At 36.1% G+C, this 22,868-nt stretch overlaps 1 protein-coding gene across 1 annotated transcript; it reads left to right on the forward strand.

Moving 5' to 3' along the window:
- The first annotated feature begins 50 nt into the window (after window positions 1-50).
- LOC140161035 (mesoderm induction early response protein 1-like) lies at window positions 51-12,916 on the forward strand. Its single transcript, XM_072184416.1, has 9 exons — window positions 51-94; window positions 437-461; window positions 2,956-3,089; window positions 6,528-6,825; window positions 9,628-9,774; window positions 10,204-10,355; window positions 11,277-11,453; window positions 11,840-11,967; window positions 12,631-12,916. Exons 1-9 carry the CDS (start codon window positions 86-88, stop codon window positions 12,914-12,916), a joined length of 1,356 nt encoding a protein of 451 aa, XP_072040517.1. The 5' UTR covers window positions 51-85.
- Window positions 12,917-22,868: the final 9,952 nt, after the last annotated feature.

A 22,868-nucleotide genomic window follows, 5' to 3' on the forward strand; every position in this document is an offset into this window, starting at 1 on the left:
AATCACACTTCACTTTTAATATGAGGACGGTAAGTATTTGCTTCCGGGTCACCGAGGTCAAGACCATCCCATAATAATCGCTAAAATGGCGGAGGTGAGCAATTGATTGAACCGGTGAATTACAGAGCCGGTTTTCACTATTTTACTGTATCATATTCTCTAAATCGCGTATTCTAAGGGAACGTTGTCAATCCGAAAAATACATGTTATCGTTGACGGTAAATTTTAACCACGATCTATGGCAGCACTTGGTAAAATAGTCGAAAATTGTTCACGATCGTAACTCGGATTTGATCAATTTCATTCAAAGAAATAACATAACGCCAGATATGACCTTGAATTTTTAGTTCAACTTCAAGGTGTACGGATTTTCAGATCTAAAATTGGCATTCTTTCATCTTTTTAATATTATTTTCTACCTTTTGTTGTATTTCAGCCAGCGAATAGCGACTCAAGTCCGGGTAAGTACAATAAATTAACTTGGTTTTTTTATTGAAAATCTATGCAGTCACTGCTGCAGCGCTAGCGCTCACATCGCATCACAGTCGCCCTCATCTTCTCCATGAAACACCGTGCGTCATCGGCTGTAATCACATCTTTCATTTGAAATGAATTACCAATTCTTAGATCATCCATTTACTATGTTTTCTGAAGTATGGACAAACTACCCATACTCTTTTGCATGGCACTATTTTCTATTTTTTTTAATTGTTTAAATTTATTTTATTTTATTCTATTTTTGGCTTATTTTTTAGGGTCATGGCTGATGTATTTGTCACTTTATTTTTAATAATTTTATCTATTGACCTTTTTTTTTTTTTTTCCTTTTTCCTTTTGGTTTGTGTGGAACTAAAACTAGTAGTGCACTTCAGACTCGGAGTAGTGCCAGTCCTCTGGCTTGTTTGGATTGTCTCACACAAGTGCATCATTCATGGCATGTTTTTTCTGACAGCCATCATAATTAAAATACAAAAACAAAACAAAAAACTTTCATGTTAAGAATAGGAAACTTACATTTTGCACTACAAGTAAATGGATTTATTATCATTATGTCAGTGGATGAAATATATCTTTGGCGAGTAATGCATGCATGAATGACAAAATAGCCCGGGGGGGTCACTCCCATTGTGGCCTGTACACCATCCGCGATAATCAACTTTTTGAAAAGCACCCTAAACAAGGATTTAACCCTTGGCTAAAACGACACCCTAAACAGGGATGTCATTCCTAACATCAAATTTCATACCCTAAATTTCATTTCCGCGTATTTAGAAATTGCAATTTTGCTACCCCTTTTTCCAATTTTTCATGTTTTTGACAACCTAAACGCGACACGCTGCAGATCGTGCCTACCCACGCAAAACGACCCTTTTACGCGTTTTCATTATCGCGGATGGTGTACAGGCCACAATGGGAGTGACCCCCGGCAAAATAGTAATAAGATAAATTCAAATCTGATGGATTTTTGCTTGCCTTTGATTTGAACTTTGTTTACATTTTGAATTTGTTTTAAGTGTTTGTAAATTAGTTGCCAGATTTTACACATCTTTAGAGATTTTTTTGTTGTTGTTGAAGTAAGTTTATCTTACATATTTGATTTTTTTTCTCATTTTGCATAGCATTGCCATGCATTGATTTATACATTGCTTGAATCGTGATTTAAATCACATGAGTTTTTTTTTAATCACTGATTTAAATCAACTTCTTTATTTTTTACTACCGTCAGTATTTATTATAAATTAGTTAAATTCTTTCTTAAGTTGACTTAATACTTCATTCCTAATGCTTTTACAACTTTTTATGTCCTAACCATTGCTAAAATGGTTATTAACCATTGCTAAAAAAAATCATCTTCAAGGTGCAGAAATTTTTTCCCATGATTTTACCAATTTTGGACTTAGAAATTTCTAGTAAAAACACATTTTGATTTTATTTTGTAAATATCTGATAGGATTGTGCATTATGTCTAGCATTCCACTAATCTCTTTTTTGACTTTATTCATGGGGTATATCAGTTCTTGGAATTTAAAAAATCGGATTTAAATTTTAGTGTTTTTTTTTAATTTTCATTTTTTTTTAAATCAAAAAATTCAGCAACCCTGTTTAAAATAATGGAAGTTGTATTATTGATACATGTACATACTGTATACTCTATTAAATGCCCGGGGTTGTTGCAATTTCAAAAAGAAGGCGTTTATTAGAAGTGAATCAATATTGGATTGGTGGACGCAAGTCATTTTGGTTCAGCTCTGCCTTAAGGGCAAGGTTCGATTTACTTTGAACAAATTGCATAGCAATTTTTAGCGAAAACATTATTTAGGTGATGTTCTTATAATATTAGCATATGTTTACATTGTAAAAAATTGCTATACAAGCTTAAATTTGTGTAGCAGGTTGTCCAAAATGGGGAGCATTTTGCTCCGCGACACAAGTTAAATCGAACCCTGCTTAAGGGGGTACTACACCCCTGTCCAATTTTGTGCCTATTTTTGCTTTTTTTTCTCCAAAATTATGGCGCATTGGTGACAAGTAAGATATGTATATTATTATAGGGGCAAGGACTACAACTACTGCACTGGATTTCGGCACAGACAGCAGTTGTGGAGTTGCAGTCAAAAATGAGGGAAAACTAGTATTTGATCAATAAATCAATAACTACTTGCCTTGAGTTGCTGAATTTTCAGAGCAATAGTTGTAGTCCTTGCCCCTTCAACATGCATATCTTAATTGTCACCAATGCGCTATAATTTTTGAGAAAAATGCAAAAATAGGCACAAAATTGGCCAGGGGTGTAGTACCCCCTTAAACCCTATTGTACACAAGCTTTTTACTCAGGGGCACAGCTTATTTTTACTGACGTTTGGCAGTTTTGACATTTATCAATTTTCACCTGATGCCACAGCCTAGGCTTGGTGTATGTAAAATAATGTTTTTGATTGTCCTTCAAAAATACAGGGTCGGAGGATCGTGATTTTGACATCAATGCTGAGGCAATGGTTCATGAATATGATGATGAAAGAACAATTGAAGAGGAAGAGGAGGCCAACAGTGGAGACAGTTTTGCCAATGAGTTAGATGACCTTACAGAGGTATGTAACAAAGCATTGATATATATCCAATAATACTGTACTGTACTGTAGTTATCTTATTGTTCTTAGCAACACTAAAATGGCCATATCTCTGGAACAGTATGTCTAATTATTTGGGGTTTTCAGCAAAATAGAGCTCTGAGAATGGATCGTTTGGCCTATCTATGACATATATACTTACTTTACACGCATCCTAGATGGTGCAAACTATTCTTACTTTGAATTTGACTGCATGAAAATTAGCATTTTTAGTTTTGACCCATGGATGTCGAGCTCAAAATACGACCTTTCAACCTTTTTGCTTATAAATAATACCTAACTTGAGAATCATTTATACCCAAATTGTTATGATCAGAGCAATTCTTAATAACAAGATCTGAGCAATTGACCTATCGACCGAAAGTCGCATTTCAGCCCAAAAGTCGCATTTTGGACAAAAAATTTGGACCAAGTCACATTTTTTACCAAAAATCACATTTTGACCGAAAATCGCATTTCGACCGAAAGTCGCATTTCAACTAGGCCTGGCATTTTCGGGTAATTTTTTTTTTTTTTTTTTTCGGTCTTGTAGTGTCGGTGGACCTAGACCTAAATGCTAGGATCATTCATGGTTGACCTAAAAAAAAAAAAAAAATCAAGATGTTTTGTATTATTAATATGAAAATTGATCATTTGTATTCATGTCATACTCTATTAATGATTTCAAAATGCATTGAATTTGAATGCATTTTGAAATCATTAAGGTCGTGCGCCATGAATTGGGGTATAGGAAAAGGTGACGGTGTTACATTTTTTTATTTTTTCCCAAACATTTTGTCACAGTAGGCCTACTGTACTGGTTTTGGTCTTATTTTCTTGCTAATTTATCTGGCTAAAATTGTGGAAGGTAAAACTTTCATACTATTTGTACTTTGTGAGATATTGCCAATCAAAGGATGTTAAGTCAGGGGTGGCGGAGCCTCACGGATGAGGAGCCTACGGATGAGGCATGTGTTAAAGTATAGGGAATATTGTTTTGTGGTGACTCTCAAATATATTTTTTACTGTAACTTCATAACCCAGCAAGGTATTGAGATGGATTATATACCATTGTTTTGGTATTTCTGTCTAGTTTGAAGTGCGATTAGTTTTACTCCAAGTTTAGTTATTTTGTTGCAAGTGTGCTGCATTCTGTGTCATGGTTTCTAGACTTTTCCTATACGTTACTGTACTAGGTATTTATTTATGCTCCGAAATGTTCTGACTATCATATTTCTTGAAGGAGTTACCCTACTGCCGTGAAAGTTAGCATTTCTTGATGGAAATTTGATGAGGAATTCAAATATGCAACTGGTTTTTGTGTAGGGCCTGAAGGAAAAAAGTTTTGATAGATAATGTTAAAAAATCATAAAAATTATGTACGACTTTTGAACACCCTGTATCTCAGTAAGGCAACTTAACTCATCCTTACATGTTTGCTTTTTTTGAAAGCCTACAATGTTATTAGCACATCTGAAAAGGTTTTAACAGAAAAAGTTTTTACGTTAGTAAATTAGAGAGGAACAAAATGTTATACTTTTTGAACCAAAATTTAACTTTTCCACCCTATATGACATTTGCGGCACCCTGTATATTGACCAATTGTTTGTATGTGTGTATTCCTGGTACTCTAAGCTTGACAGTGATATATAGTTTTATAGGGTTTTGTTGAACAGTTTATGAATTAGATCAGTTTAAGTACAAACACATGTAAATTGGTCAATTTTTTAGTATGTAACGCATTTGGCCCCCAATTCATGGCGCACGACCTTAATAGAGTATGACATGAATACAAAATATCAATTTTCATATTAAAAATACAAAACATCTTGAAATTTTTTTTTTTTTTTTTTTTTAGGTCAACCATGAATGATCCTAGCATTTAGGTCTAGGTCCAGGGACACTATTTTTATTTAATAAATGAATTTTAAAAAAAAATGAAAAAAAAATGGTTTTTTTTTTTTTTTTTTTTTATTTTGGGTACCGGCAGGGTATTTCCTGCCTGGTATTGTAATCTCGGTGGGTACCGAATACCCACCAAAATGCCAGTCTTAATTTCAACCGAAAGTCGCATTTTGGACCATAAATTACATTTTTGACCAAAAATGCCATTTTTAACCAAAAATCACATTTTTGACCAAAATTTGCATTTTGACCGAAAATCGCACTTCGACCGAAAGTCGCATTTTGACCGAAAGTCGCATTGTGGACCAAAAGTCGCATTTTGGACCTAAAAAACATTTCGGACCAAAAATAACATTTTTGACCAAGTCACATTTTTTACCAAAAATGCCATTTTCAACCAAAAATCACATTTTTGACCAAAATTTGCATTTTGACCGAAAATCGCACTTCGACCGAAAGTCACATTTTGACTGAAAGTCGCATTTTGGATCTAAAAACATTTCGACCAAAAATAACATTTTTGACCAAGTCACATTTTTTACCAAAAATGCCATTTTTAACCAAAAATTACATTTTTGACCAAAATCACATTTTGACCGAAAATCGCATTTCGACCGAAAGTCACATTTTCGACCGAAAATCACATTTTGACCAAAAATCGCATTTCGAAAGTCGCATTTTGGACCAAAAGTCGCATTTTGGACCAAGAGTCACATTTTGGACCAAAAATCACATTTTTAAATAAAAATTATATTTTTGACTGAAAATCACATAAATTTCGACTGAAAATCACATTTTGACCAAACGTCACATTTTTGATCAAAAGTCACATTGGACCAAATAAATGATAAAATTGGATGGATACTTTAGCATGATACCTGAATTTATCGATCTCGCTAGAGTTTTCAAATATCACGCTCAACTTTGTCTAATTGTTTTGCTATTTGGATATATTTACAAATATTAATGAGCCTTAGGCCAAAAAAAAAATTGTTGTGTTGCCCTCAACCGTCCGGTCCTAAATCCTGAAAAATCAGGGTCGCAATTATTTTTTTTATTTTTTTTGGAATGATGATTTTTACAGATTTGTTCAAAAAATCAATGTTTTTCACTTAAAATTAATATTATATTGAAAGACTAGTCTTTAATTGATGTCTAACAGGTATCCAGAAGTCAAAATTGACAAATGTCCCTAATTGAAGAAGCATTATTTAATATTTGAGGATTTTTAAAATCTGAAGGTTAAAAAAAAAAAAGAAGAAAACCGACCGCCTGACCCAACTTTCCCATTTTTCCACTTGAGGGCAACACAACAATTTTTTTTTTTTTGGCCTTATTTGCATATATCGCTAAGGTTGCTAATGAGTCTCTTGAGGAAAGTAAAAGATAACCGGACTTTGAAAATCTAGTGTGAACACACTGCCCTGAACCATTTAGATAGCAATAATAACATTACAATACATCCTGTTAATTAAGTGGCATGCTAACTGTACATATTGTATCCTATCTCATCAGGATGCTAACATCCCAATGGAAGAGCTTCTAGCCATGTACTACCCACGCCAAGGCCCAGAGTCAGCCCAAGAAGACACTACTGGCTCAACTGACAGCACAGACAGTACAGGAGAGATACTTAGCACCAAGGACTTAACACTAGACAAAGACCAGATAGCGCAGGATCTACTGCCGCATGAAAGTGGCAGTAGCGAGGACGGATCAGAAGAGGTTGAGAACGTGGACAATATCCAGACTGATTTCCAGACATCGAGGAGTGAGAGTCCAGAGAGTCCAGGAACACAGAGGCTTCTAAGATGTAAGCGATAACTTCAATAGTTTTAAGGTGGTTTTAAATGCAAATTAAAGATCTATGGATCGTTTTCATCTTTGGCACAGAAGAAGATAATAATTTTAAAAAAATTTCGGCAGTGTTTTCAGCACCCTACCTCCTCTGATTATTGCTCTCCATGGACCGAGAAATTTCAGACATGGATACTGCCCTCATACGGTTGAAATTGCACATGTCCAACTCCAAATAAATAAAAAGAAAGTGTCAAATCGTTCAAGAACATCACGAATGACCTCTGCTGATTTTCCCGTAAAAAGTTTGTAAGTAATATGGAATCTGTGGCCAAAAAACAAAAAATTCACTTTGACCCCCCTCCCCGGTGGAATTCCACTGGGATTTTTTTTACGGGAAAATCAGGTGCGCATGAACATGACTCAACATGTGAACTACTTTTATTGGGACAAATGAAGTAATTTGCGAAAAAAACAACTTTCAATGTGATTGGTCAGAAGCCAATAGCGACTGCTTGGTTACCATGGCAACAGTTTTATTACCTTCATAACATGGCCAACATATCCCTACATAAGTACAAACTCACTTGAGATTGTATCATGAAAGGTTTTGGAGATATTTGCAAAAATGTTGGAATTCATGATTTCCCTAAACCTTGCCTTTAAAACCACCTTAAGTACAAGATGTGAAAGCAAAAATTCATGTTTTATGGGCATTGAGGGTCCTATTTCTTTGTCCTGTTTTGGTTAGGTAATAGGTAAGGCTGGCATTTTCGGGCGGGCAAACGGGTACCCGCCCGTGATTACATTACCCGGCAGGAAATTCCCTGCCCGGTACCTGAAATTCAAAAAAATTCGGTTTTGTAGTGTCCCTGACCTAGACCTAAATGCTAGGATCATTCATGGTTGACCTAAAAAATTTGAATTTTGCACGGTGTTTTGTGTTTTTAATACAAATATCAATTTTCTTATTAAAAACACAAAACACTGTGCAAAATTCAAATTTTTTTTTTAGGTCAACCATGAATGATCCTAGCATTTAGGTCCAGGTCCAGGCCGGGGACACTACAAAACGGGGAAAAAATAACTTTAAAAAAAATTTTATTTTTTTTTTTTTTTTCAATTTCAGGTACCCGGTTACCCGCCCGAAAAATGCGCCGGGTACAAAATTACCCGAAAATGCCAGGCCTAGTAATAGGACATATCTTATTTTGAATACGAGTGTTTTGTGCTTTGAATTATAGCAAACATCTTTTGTAGGGTCCTATTTCTGTGCCCTCTTTTGGTTAGGCAATAGGACCTGGTCGCATGTCATAAGTTGGGTATGCTAAAAGGGTGGAGGGATTACACTTTTCTGAAAATTGCGATACAAATTTGATTGGCTTTCTGTAACCCCATATCCTACAGCAGTGGTTGATACCTCATTTTGAGCCTAATATTATACTCTTTCAGTCTACTGAAGCATATAATTATACATTATTCAGTAAAAAAATCTCACCAGTTGAAATGAAAAATGCCAGGGGTGGAGGAGCAGGCGGATGTGGAGCAGGCGGATGCGGGAGTGTGCAAATAGGGCCTATGTGAATATTCACATGTCAGCATGTCAAAACTACTGGTTACTTTTTCAAATCTAGGGAGGGTATGATGTATTGACAGCTTTGAATGTTGAATTTGTACAACTAAAACAATTACTGACTACTTAAGGTGGTACTACACCCCCTGATAAATTTTGTGACTAATTTTGCATTTTTCTCAAAAAGTAACTACACACTGGTAACAAAAGTTATGTATATCATAGGGGCAAGGAATCCAACCACTTCACTGAAATTTCAGTGATTCAAGACAAGGGGTTCATTATATTATGTTAAGAAATGAGGTGCATTCTAGCGTTACCTCTTTTCTTATTATAAATAACATACCGCTTGTCTTGAGTCACTGAAATTCCAGTGTAGTAACTGGATTCCTTACCCCTCTAATATACATAACTTTTGTTACCAGTGTGACATTATTTTTTGAGTAAAATGCAAAAATAGTCACAAATTTATCAAGGTGTGAAGTACCACCTTAAAGGGTTATATGTTCCATTTTTTCATTTTTAATGAAATCCTAGTTGAATTTCAGTATTTTTAGCAATATGCTATAAATGTATATTTCTCTTCTTGACATTCATTTCCTCAATTATAGAATAACCATCTCGCTAATTACTCGTAAAAGGTCATTGACCTTCACAATGTAATTAACATACGTACAATTATTTCAAAAAAGTTCATTTGAAGCATTAATGTATTGAGAACATATCCTCCAAATTTGATGACATTCTTGCATAAAATAAAAATTTTACAGTCATTTTTGTAATTGAGGTCCGATTTGAGAAAAATGCATTTGAAAATTGAGATTTACATAGACGCCTGTGTATTAATTAATTAGTAATTAAGCATTATCTCACAAATTAAGCAGGTGTTAAGGTTAAAAATGGTGTTAATTATTAGAGATTGTCAATATATACAACATATCAAAAAATACATTTTTTGTCATTTTTGACCATGTAATTGAAATTGTACCCAACTTATGACATGCGACCACCTATCTTATTTTGAATATGAGTGTTTTGTGCTTTGAATTATAGCAAACATCTTTTGTTCATACAAATTTACTACTTTGCATATTTAAAATGTGGTTAAATACATCATTGTTGTAGTCCAACCATAACCCCTGTTATGGTCTCCATGTGCAATCCTGTCTTGTGTATGATTGTTTTCTCACATCGTCTATCATAATTTGTAAACTTAATTTTGCTGATATTTCTATGGTTTAACAGCAAACAAGGCAGTGGATGACGACTCTGACTCAGGATCAGAAGATTCAGACTATGTTCCTCCAGAGGACTGGAAGAAGACCATCAGTGTTGGTTCAGACTACCAAGCAGTAGTACCAGAAGGTCTCAGCCACTACGATGATGCACCAGGTGAATTATTTTTTGTAGTAGTAATAATGATTGTTGTGAATAAAGTAAAAGACAGCTCTACCAATAGCCTTTCATACCGTCTGATCTCAGTGCCAATACAGACATAACTTAACCCTAAATCCTAACCCTAGTAGTACCTAACCCTGATCTTAGTCATAAAAATCTTGACAAAACAAAACAATTTTCTGATGCCCAGGGGGCAGCACTACATTGTGACATACTATGACGTCATACTGTCAATCACATGACGTCATCATTGAGGAATATCCCGATTGTAGGCAAGATATCATCACAGCATCACCATCATCTGCTGAAGATGCTAGTCGAACTAGTGAAAACGTTCTAGGTGAGCGAAAAATAGTGTAGTGTCAAAGTTTAAACTCATTAGTCAGAAAACAATTTGTAAGTTATTTGTCTTTTACCTTGCAGCATACGAGAACGAGGACAGGCTGCTATGGGACCCCACCAAGCTGGAAAACGGGCCAGTTAATCTATACCTTCTACAGGTGCAATCCCCTCAACCAGGAGTACAGGGGGTCAAGGCAATACCCCAAGGGGCACATGTGAGGGATGATGAAAGGGTGAGTAGGGGAGGGGTAAATTCACACAGAACCTGTATTTCTTTCAAACTAGGAGCGGGGATTGTCAAAGGAAATGAAGATAAATATACTGGACAGAAAAGGGTAATGCCGGTATAGAGTTACAAGCTTGGATGTATGTTGTTTGCACTATGTCAGGCATTTGTGATCTGCTACCACGAAATCAGCAATAAGTCGCCGTGACTTTTTACTCATTTTGTTGAGTTAGTAGTTTCAAGATATTCGGTCTGACTAAGTTGATCTTCTTTGTTTGGCACACCTGTACAAGCCAGTAATATTATAGGACATCCTTTGTGAATGGGGGCACAATGGGCCATTTCAGCATTTGTTTTCATCACTGCTGAGGGATGTAAACAAAGTGAATGACCTGACATTTTTTGTTCAAGTTGAAAATGAGGAATGATGTAGACAAACTCTACTCCATGGTAAAAGTAATTTACCAAGTGAGAGCTTTATGTATTCATACTGTCTGACCTCTGAACTCCCAGAATAGAGACAATTGTGTACATTGGGCTATTCCATTTAAAATCCACACTACCCCTGTGGAATTTTAGAAATATCTTCCATAGAAGGAGGATAAATTTCAAAAAGAATGAACACATTAGCAGCTTCATTTGAAACTCACCCTCCCTCTGTGGAGGATTCAGGTCGAATCTTTCTCAGGGTGTATGAAATTCAAATGGAGCTGCTTAATGTGTTCATTCTATTTGAATTTCATACTCCCCCTATGGAAGATATTTCCAAAATCTTCCACAGGGGAGTGTGGGTTTTAAATGGAATAGCTCATTATACAGTCTCTCTGGTTGTCAATATTTTGTTTATCTTCTGCTACCATTTTTCATATACCTGGAGTTAATTTTTTATTAAATAATCTGTCAATATGTGCACAATTTCCATTTCCAGGCATTATTTATCTTGTTGCAATGTGGTCACAACGTTGATGAGGCCTTGAGGCGTCATCGCATGCAGATTGCGCCCCCTATGGATGAGATGAGCCTTTGGTCGGAAGAAGAATGTCGGAATTTCGAGAGTGGCCTCAGGATGTATGGCAAAAATTTTCACCTCATTCAACAAAACAAGGTGAGATATATACTTTGAAATCAAATCATGTGGACATATTGTTGGGATGTAGAATCCACTCTATGGTTTGGTTTATTCAATTTCCATCTGCTCCAAATTATCAAAATATTTTCATATTGTACAAGAAAAAATTTTGGCCTAAGATTTTTTTGTTACGTTGGCCAAAAAAATCTGGGCCAAAAAACTGGCCTTTTTTTAAATTTTCTCCAAAAATGAGCATTTTGGTCCAAATTTGACCTTACAGATGAATCTTTGACATTCTAAAAATGTATACTTTTATATTCTTTAGACCAACAATTTAGCAGTCATGAGGCCCAAAAGTTTCCATAATTCCAAGGTTAAAACCACCCTTAATGGCTATCATTTACTCGCTTACTTTCTGCCAGGTGCGGACAAGGTCTGTTGGTGAACTAGTACAATTTTATTACCTTTGGAAGAAGACAGCACGTCATGATACGTTTGCTAATCAGACAAGGTTATCAAAGAGGAAATATCACCTTCATCCGGGCATAACGTAAGTTTTCTTGTATGTGGGGGTGTGTGTATTTTGCATGTATGTCTATTTTTGCAATCCAGTGTAAGAATGTCTGACAAATCTTGTATAATCATAGCGTGGACCTAATGTGTCAAGTTCCCTTTTTAACCTGACATTTATATATACTGGGTCATAGTTCACAGAGTCTTGCAAATTAGGCTAGGACATAGAGCTATGTTGTATTGCATAGGGTGTGTAGATTCTAATTGTAGAATTTCTTCTCACAGAATGCTTAGTATGTACAGGTACAAGTAGTTGCAGCAAGTCATGTAAAGCTGTTGGTCCCGTGTACAGAAGATTCATCCTTGTGGATGTTAAAGTGGCGGAGCTAGTCAAAAAGAGAAGGGGAACCATCCCCGGTTCCGATACATGTACCCCACCCTCTAGGTTCCAGTATAGCCTCAAATAGGTTGCAATAGGAAGTATAACTACCAAGTATCAAAGTAAGTTGTTAGCACTGGCGTAGGTCCTGTTAATAAAGTTATAACTTGGAAAGAAGAAACTTTCTGTTTTGAAGTTCGAAGTTGTGTTTTAATTCTGCAGGAAAATTAAACTAATGTCATATTTTGATTTTGTTTTGATAATTTGATTGCAAACTTTATAAAACAATTTAACGAAGTTATTTTTATACTTTTTTTGCAGTGACTACATGGATAGGTTTCTGGACGATGCGGAGAGCATGACAAGTCCTACTCCAGCCCACTCACTATTGGACAGAAACAGGCTAAATAGGCCTCCAAATCCCATCTCAATGCTTTCCTCATTGAATGGAACTGCGGACATGCAAAACGGATCGCCAGAAGTCGGCGGTCTCGTCACCGGGGATCTGCCGCAAGAGGCGTCGGTGGTCTCCTCCCATAATCATGTGAACTCTGCATCGCGACGACGTGTATGCGTGCATGGAGACGCATTTACGAACCCGAAATGAAGAAAATGAAACTAGATAAAGATTTAGACAATGCGGTGCTGCAAGATTTAGAAAAACTTATCAGTACGGACCCAGTATTGCATTCGCAAATTGACAATCTTGCAAGGAATAATGCTGATGTTACCCCTTCTGGTGTGGCGCATCTCAACACCACAAGTGCCGGAAGTAGAAGTAGTATACGTGCCACCCCAGTATCACCGCCGCCTACCTCGGCGCCTCAGGGGCTGTCGCTAGAGCGGTGGCTGACAGTGTACATAGCAGTAGAACTATCACAACAAGTAGGTCAACAGCGGAAGCCGTCATGCAGTGAAGATGACTTGTACACTCAGTATTATTCAACATTGTCCCCCTTTTTGTGGTTTTTAAATATGTACAGTGTTCCTGATACAAGTGGAGCGAAGTGTTTCAGCCAATATTTTAAACAAAACCTTGCACTTTTGTCTTATTCTATAATTAGGAATGTGAGAATAGGGAATGCTATACCCCTTGCCCAAACCTCTACCTCAATATCCCTCCCCCATTTTCATTCTATCAGTGCTATTAAGTGTTATTTATTTCTAAGAATCGGCAGATATTTGTGGGCTATCGTATGTGCCGAGACAAAGCAGGGAAATGACAGCTACGCACACATACAACAGCTCAGTATCAAAAAGTATCCCTGCCCAGTGCTGTGTGGAGTGCTATTGAGATGGTTCTCAATGTTAACTAGCGAAATGGCATGCAAGACGACTAATCAGGAACACACTTAACCTGACATTAAAGAGGAAGCCCCACTAGAGCAGTTCTTCTGGGGTGAACCAAACCTGCCTGGTTATCAAATTAATCAGTGACAAGGTTATACCTGAATTTTACAGGTGCTAATTGATGCAATAACATTAAAACATCAATTAGCACCTGTCAAATTCAGAGATAACCTTGTCATTGATAATTTGATAACCAGGCAGGTTTGGTTCACCCCAGAAGATCTGCTCTGGCAGGGCTTCCTCTTTAAGAATCATCTGAAAAGTATTCTGCATACTGCTGTGTCTTGAATATTTGTTTTCCTACCTGTATGCTTTCAGTATGTCAGTGTCACCTTGGAGATAGGCTCAGCACACGAGAAAAGCTTCCATCAGTCGTTAAAACCGGTGATGCCCTTCAGTTGCAGTTTTTGATTATAATAGGTTTTTGAATATAAGCCAAATGACTTATATGTCGGTTTTGTGATACATTCAAATGAGTGTTGTTTTCGGAAAGATATACATTAACCCATTTGTCATTGTTAGTAGCCCATAATTACAATAGAAATTGTAGTCAGAGATGCAAGAAAATGTTACCTATTTATACAACCTTTGTTTAGAAGATAAAAGTGCAAGGTCTTTTGTTTGTAATGTAAGGTAAGTGCAAAACATGATTTTTTTTTAATGAAAGAAAGTGACAGAAATGTATGTTTTTACTTTGTTAGCCATTATATACAGTGTTGGATACAGACAGCACAATATAGTCCGATTTCATTAGTGTTCTTCAAAAATGAAAGGAGCGTGTGTGTGTGATCTAAAACAAGCCAATCTGCAAGGACACAGTTCCTTAACCTCAATATGCTTGTACACGCAAACCATGACCTTTAGATGTGCTGGGTACAAAAACTTATACTCCACAAACTGAGGTCAGCTTATGAGCTATGTAGGTTATTGAACTAAGGCACGAGAAGTGAGACCATTTTGGCTGGTAGTCATATTCCTGTCCCCATTGTAAGTGTTCATGAAATGCTTGTTGCACATGCTGCAACAGGGTTAGAATTGGCACAAATCGATTTTCGCAAGAAATTGGTTCTAATTTATATATATTTCCATGGTCTACACAGTAGATGCTTAGTTGTGAGAATCGGAGAATTCAAGATTGATTCTTGAACTGTGTGACAAATTTCTAACCCTGTAACATATAATCATTTTGGATTAGCGCACTACAGTAGCGGTGCATCTGTAGTGTGCGCAGTGCAGATATGTCGCCTACAGATACACCGCCTTTGATCGCATGTGTATCACACAGACACGCTACTGTCTCGTTGAAGCCAAATGGACTATAATGCCACTTACTGATAAAAGATTATGATATCAGAAATACATAAAACTGTATCACCAAGTTGCTCAAACCAGGTGAAGTTAACCAGATCTTAGGCACCGATGACAATTTGTCCATTTTGTGACAGTTCCATTGAAGCAAGTTTGATCGCATCTTGATTTCCCTTATACTCTTCCGGTCGTAAAATCGAGCTGTACATTTTTATGAATTTTGGTAGGAAATTATTCAAAGATGCTCCCTTTCCATGCAGGTCATGGAATACACAGTCTTTACTGAGGCAAAAATGAAAAATGTTACCAGTTAATCTTCTTTTTTTTATTTATTTTCATATCCCCATATTTTACCATGGTTTTAACAGTGTTTGATATGCCAGGTGTAGGGCAAAATGCCAAATTTACCCATAAACATAGCAATGTTTTTTACAATTTTCTTTATCTGGTAGAGCACTGTTTCCCTTTATATGTCAGAATACTTAAGGCAGCGTTCCACAGATTCCACATTAATATTTAATGGTATCAAATGATGGGTGCCCAATAAACAATGGAAGATAGATGTTGAGGACAAAATGACCTGGTTGCTTCATGTCATTGAAGAATACATACCTCATTGTTCCCATCTCGGAATTTTATCTGCTGGTTCAGATAGTAATTACTTTGTGTGAATGAACACTATGAGATTGAGGACTACTTCTATTTTCATTTCTACAGATCAGTTTATATCCCGTAATATTTGGGATCCAATCAAATGGACAGAATATATTGTTCATCTTAATAATTCGTAATTTGTATCATAAATTATACCATAATGATGAGCCAATTTGGAAGTTTCGCTTCAAACTACGTTAAGTAGTAGTTTTTGCCCTAAATGATTGGGAAAACTTTTCTGCAAATTTTGTTTTTTGTTTCAATTGTAGCCTTGGGGGAAAAAAGTTTTTGTTGAGTTTTACCTTGTTACCTATATCAGCAGTATTGCGCTGACATTATATGAAAGTGTACTATCAGAAACAGTTATATGAAACAAGAAATGTTACACATTGGGTGTCTGTGTTAAGACTGGTACATTTTCCCAACATAGAGGGTCATCAAATATTAAAAGTATATACTGCTTAACTGTATTTTTCTTTTAACAAGAGCCATTTTAAAATCACATCAAAATGTGGCAAAACAACTTTTCTTTTGGTAGACATGTTATGTACAGTAACTGTCATGTGACTGTACATTAAAAGTTGATAATGCAGAATCCACATCGATTATTATGAACACTTTTAGACAATTTGCTATTTATATGTAAATTATATTTATGCACCTGTTCAGGGTATGCAATGACACCTGAGGATTTTGAACAAGTTATTTTAAACAAAATTCATTCCTTTGGCCTCATCCTTGACCAACAGGACAATACCTGTAGGCTATTATAAGTAGGAAATCTGCATGGATCAAGTTGATACTGAGATTATGGTGCACTTCTATGAAACCGAAATGGGAATGTAGCATTCACACATGCTAGTCCGTACAAATTGAAATTAGCTACGTCAAGTGATCAAAAAGTTACGTTGCCAACTTGCCATGGCCTACCAAATGTGTGTGTATATGAAATGCATGTCTGAAATTGTAAAGTTTCCCTTAATCAAGCTGAATGAGTCTCCGCTTAATCTCATATAGCATCGAGCTATTGCAGTAGAAATCCATGCACTCCCCTATGAAGACATGATCTTAATCTTCCACACAGGGAGTGTCAATTTCAAAGGGAGTTACCTGAATGAGTGACTCCATTTGAAATATGCACCCACCCTTTGTGGTCGATTAAGGTCATGTCTTCCAAGGGGGATGTATTTCAACTGGAATAGCTGTTCAAAATTAGATTCTGTTGCACTTGAAAACTTCAACATAATGAAAGATTACTTAGCTGGTTCCCTTCCAGATGGGGGGACATTGTTGAGATAAATTTGGTTCCAAGACTTACTAGCGAGGCTGTATAGTACATTGTAGCATGATTATGGTGTACAGTATGCTCTGTGAATATGAAGTGAATGTGTATAATATAGAATTGTGAAAGACAATGTTAATTTATTTTATTATTAAGTATTCATGAAATTGGCTGGTATGTTTTTACGACCAGTTGAAACTAACTAGAGGTTCTATGTTCACCTTCCCATGTTATGACTGGAAAGACTCATAGGGCCGATTTCTCAAAGCATGGCTAGTGGTCAGGTTTCCTATAAAGTCATCAGGCAATAGCCCAATTAGTCTTATAAACAAGTGCTTTGTATATCACTTGGAAAGATAAATCAATAAAATAGAACCACATTGGTAGGGCTAGTCTGCTGGCTTGGGAAGCCTGACCACTAGCCGAGCTTTGAGAAATTGGACCACAGAATGTGAACGTCTTTCTTTGTTAAAATCTAGTTGGTGTACACAATGTAACATGGACAATATTTGTTGCAAGTTACGGAATAAAAAATGTGTTTTCATCTGCCCCAAAAATGGATGTGGGAAAGAAGGAACCAATTTGTGTGTATGATATTACAGAAATTACGTTGAGGGTCAAATGCAGGGTATCACTGATGTGTTAAGTCAATTCTCTCTGTAACTTTTCCACCTACGGTTTAAAATGTGACAATGTTATCTTACGATGTGTGTTAGTTGAGTGGACAGAGTATTTTTTCAGATTCTTATTTTTATGGTTATCACAGAGATGGTATTTATGGTAGATCATGATGATATTAGTAAAAGAAACAGTTGCCTGGCCGTATCAAAGTGGAAAGTACATGTTTTTATGCTACTGGCAAGATGCATTTGTTACAAGATCGTGGTGGACATGGAGAGAAGTGGAATCTGGGTGGCCAAATAATTTCAGCCTGAATCGCTGGTCAAATTTGGAAAAGTCACCCAATTTTTCTCTTAAGCATTGGTTTCTATGGGACGGGAAACTACCGGAAAGTCGCCGGAGCCAATGTTGAGAAGTCACCCATTTTTTTCTTGACCATTGGTTTTTATGGGACAGGAAATTTTCAAAAGTTGCAGGGAAAATCTCACCCAGTCACCCAATTGGGCTACTAAATTGCAGTTTTGGCAACCCTGAGTGGAATCCTGTTGAAAAAAGCGAGGAGGAAGGCTCATGTAGAAGCGGAAGAAGGTTCTTAGAGCCCATACCTATTTACCAATGCACAGCCTTCCCCAGCCAGCCAGGTCCCATTGAATGAGGGATTCACCCCTATCACACAGAGGGAACCTGAATTTAGGTATGGGCCCTTTTCTCAAGAATTTTGGGTTCACTCTGACTACGTTTGGTAGAACTTATTCTTGGTTGAATAATATCACTAAATTCAACTCTTCAGTTTAATCATTTTAATTTGATTTTCCCCCTGAGCAAGAGCCTGTATTTCCAATCAATACCGGGATTGCCAGCGACTATTTTAATAGCAAATTAGCCCCTATTTATTTTTATCCATTCTGTTATGATGGGACATACTCTTATTTTGTAATGTAACAAAAGCAAACATGATAGATTTTTTTTATGAAGAAAGACCAAAACATGCCAATTGCACTTTGAAACATGTTTTTCAAGTTTCAAACAGTGCAATTTATATTACTTATATAAAAAGAAAACACATGAAAATTTATGTGTGAAATCTTCCGTAGTGCTTTTTTTAAGCTGCTTGGGGAGTAAACAAAGCCTGAAATGTCAATAATAATAATGAATTCTTGTATGTAGCTTACTTTGTAAATGTTGTACAAACTTTGGAGATACAGAAATTAGCTAGACGTCTAGGTACGTGTAGTAAATAATCACTGGTTGTGTGCCTAATTAAAAAGAAAAACCAAGTTTATTTACAGATGATCTTTAGCAATTGTAAACGATGCAATGTAGAACATGCTGGTGTAGATGATAATCCCACTCCCCGTTATCTATCGAATATACTTGGGTTATCAGTGCAAATTTCAAGTACCCTTAATTTTGGTGAAGCTGAGATTTTTGTTTATTATTCCTAGTGCCAGTTTGTCATGTTTAGTACATCAGGAATGAGTACACCTTAAGAGTTGAAAATTGTGGGATGCAGTGCTGAAGGCTCTTAAAAATCCTATTGACCAGTTGTATGCATGCCACATCATAGTGTGCGTGCCTGAAAGTCGGCAGCACTGTAATTACTCACCGCACACAAAATACTCTTGTGATAGCTGAGTAACATAACGTAACATCCATTGTCTAGATCCACCATATCGTCATTAGGCAGGAAAAACCTATGTGTTTGTGGCCCCTGTACATGTTAAATTAAACTGCTAACCGGTTACATAAAAGGTTTTGATTTAAACATGTTCAGGGGCCAATGACACATAGGAGGTTTTTCCTGCCAACAACAATATATTTCAGGGCTGTTGGGCTCTTCCAGTTAAAATCCATACACCCCCCATGGAAGACATGCCCTTACTCCACAACAGGTGGTGTCGATTTCAAATGGAGTCGCCCATTCATGTAACTCCATTTGAAATTCACACTCCCTGTGTGGAAGATTAAGATCATGTCTTCCATAGGGGGTGTATGGATTTCAACTGGAATATTGAGTAAGAGGATGTGTGTGTACAACTGAGTTTAAGTAAATTGTTTACAGGTCAAAAGGGTATTAATGGATTGTCATCCAAAGTCATGTAAAATTAATTTCTGGTCTTGAACCTAAACCACCATGATTTCGCCACCATTTTTCCCTTCAACATCGTTTTAAGGTTATTTCATACTACGCCGCAATTGCTTTGCGGGGCAGAGCGTTGTCAATATATTGATTACTTTTTGCCGCAACTTGTCGCATTTCCAAGTTAAAATGTATTTAACTTGATTGTATGATGCCGTGCGGCAATACACCGCAAAGCAATTGCGGCATAATATTAACAGACCTTTTAGTATGTGACAATTTAGGAAACAAAATTATATGTTTTCATGTATTTGTAGACTTGTGTTCAAAAGTCAACATAATCAACTTGAGTTTATAATTACGTTTCCACCTAATCAGTTCTCTGTTTTGTACGTAAAATACAAAAAAGTATTAAATAGACCGCACTTCTGTTTTTATAAATATTTGTAGAAAGAAGGCCAAAGACAGCACTTAATAGTTTTATGTACAATGTACAAAGAAATCCAATATTTGGCATTTGCCCGTAGATATTTGTAAAAAAGACAAAAATATACGAGAAATAAACAAACAAGTTTTTGTAGATGGTTTAAGTCATCACACCCATTTTTTTTCACTATAAATAATTGTTATTAAGAAAAGTGAGAAAAAAGTTACATGGATATAAATTATAATATTAAGCAGATGTGGATCATGTTGTGATGAGCTAGAGGATGGTTATTACTGTATTTGTGAGATAGTGTATATTTAGAGAGAGTATACTATTTTGTGTTGTTATTCCCAGAATTAAAATGTTGTGTTACGAGATTTGGTAGAGGATTCACCCCATCTGAAACCTGTCGAGAAATTATGTTGTCGCTGTGCTGGAAAAACCTATGTGTCATTGGCCCCTGAACATGTTTAAAGCAAAACCTCCTATGTAACCTTTGGCCAGTTTTGTTTTAAACATGTTCAGGGGCCACAATCACATAAGAGGTTTTTCCTGCCCAATGACGATGTTGTAATTTGGTGAGCAAAATGAATTCAATGCGTAATTTGCACAAATTACGCATTGAATTGTGCATAATTTTGTTCATGAGCAAAAGGAACTGTTTGAAGTCAAAAAAATTTGAACGGTAGTTTTCGATTGCCAAATTTCTTGTGCTTGGAATCCTTTATCGTATCTCAATTCACAACATCCTGATTGCTATCAAATTTTAATAGGTACTGGTTGATTCCATAGACTGTCAAATAGGGTATTCGATAATCAACTTTCCATGGGTCCACAGGTTCAGAGTTCAAAGGTTTCGGTCATAGTTGTATGTGAAAAGTACTTCTTCCCCTTTTTTTTTCGTAATTTTCTATGATTAAAAATGCCTGTTCAATTACTGATGTTCAGCAATAATGTTTTTACACCAAAACTAGATTTTTTATGCAAATTTGTACACAAAAAAGAAAAAACTACTCTTCCTACCATCATCAGTAATTGCAGATTAACAATATTTGTGGTATATTTTTTCTAATTGAAATGTTTCATGTATAGAAATTCCCCTTCCAAATTTTCTTGGTATGTATGTAAGAGTAATGGCAGTGGTCCGAAACACAAGATTTTTTTTAAACCATTAGTACACAAAAAAAAAAAATAAACAGATGTGCACCAAGGAGTGGTTTTCATTTTGAGGGGTGGGTCATTGATAATGTCAGCAAGTACTTGTATCAATATATGTCCAAAAACATGTGATACATTGCTTAGAAACTAGAAAGATGATTTTTTTTTAATTTCAAAACCTAATGATTTATCCATATCCTTGCCAACAAGAACTATGGAATCAACCAGTACATATATATTGATTTTATTTTTTAAGAAAGTTGCAAAATGATTATACAAATTAAATTTGTCAATTACCTAGTAATTATTTTTATGATTATTATTTATTCAAAGCCTTTGTTTAAACTTATTCACCTTCAAATGTTTATATTTTTCCACTGTTGTGATAAAGAAAAAGTTCTTTGTAAGAATCTATCAGTAATGGGCTATTCCAATTGAAATCCATATACCCCCTATGGAAGATGTGACCTTTAATCTTTTACACAGGGGGGTGTGAATTTCAAATGGGGTTACCTGAATGGGTGACTCCATTTGAAATCGGCACCCCCTGTGTGGAAGATAAAGGATATATCTTCCATAGCATGTGTATGGCTTTCCAACTGGCATAACCCATTGTCATAAACCAAGAGACGTTTTATGGGCATCACTTTGTCGTGATATCTTTGTATACACATGTGGCAGTTTTCTGCAGTGTACCTCAGGGTTATTTGTGTTGTATTTTAACTTCCCCTGGGTACATTAAGTGTGACTTCAAATAAACATCCCACGGTATCTACTTAGCAGAATGGCTGGCCATCACATAGAAACATGCATATTGTGAAAGCAATCACAGAATTGACTTAAGTGTAAATATTTCCATTGTGGGATTATACAGCATCGCAGAATAAAGCTGTGTAATCCCCTAAATCTGTGCTTGCTTGAACTAAATGGCAAAGTCACGTTAGGTACTACTCCCAGAATTCGGTTTGGAGAACTAGGCTTGCTGTGTTGTACATCACACATGGAGAATAGTGCAACTCTGGATTAATTTGCCTTGTGCCCTGGTAAACATCAGTTTTCGCACAAGACATGCCAGAATTTATGCAAAGCCTCCCAGAAAGATGAAGGATAAAAGAGTTTTTTAGTTCAATTTGACTATTTATTGAGATTTTAGCCCAATTCTTGCGCCCAAAAGTGCAATAAATGGTCACATTAACCGACTACAAAAACACGGGATGCACTAAAAACTACCTTTGTAACACAGCGTGTCAAACTTACGGTTTCTTTAGTTTATCTTTAAGGATAAAGTAGACCCACAACATTGAATGCTCCAGAGTAAACGAATGACCTGTTTTTAGTGTACCTGTACTTTTGGGTAGGTGCCTCACACAGGAGTCGTATCGCTGGGATTTTATGGTTACTGTTTGCATAGCAATAGTGCTGCCCATCAAATCAAGTTATAATTATTATTTCATATGGTATGAAAAAGTCCATACTTGTTTAAATGGTCATTGTTTTGAAGTACTGTAACTTTTGAGAATTTTCTTAATTAATTGAATACATCATTTGTGAAGGTTGTGAACATTTTATGATTTAATCTATTGAATTAAAATGTGTACAGTGAGAAATATATACTTCCGAATTATCAAACAGATCCCGTTTCATAGGCACTGAAGCATTGTGGGTACAGTTAGAAGATT

Source organism: Amphiura filiformis, chromosome 1 (genome assembly GCF_039555335.1).
Source record: "Amphiura filiformis chromosome 1, Afil_fr2py, whole genome shotgun sequence".
Classification (NCBI taxonomy): domain Eukaryota; kingdom Metazoa; phylum Echinodermata; class Ophiuroidea; order Amphilepidida; family Amphiuridae; genus Amphiura; species Amphiura filiformis.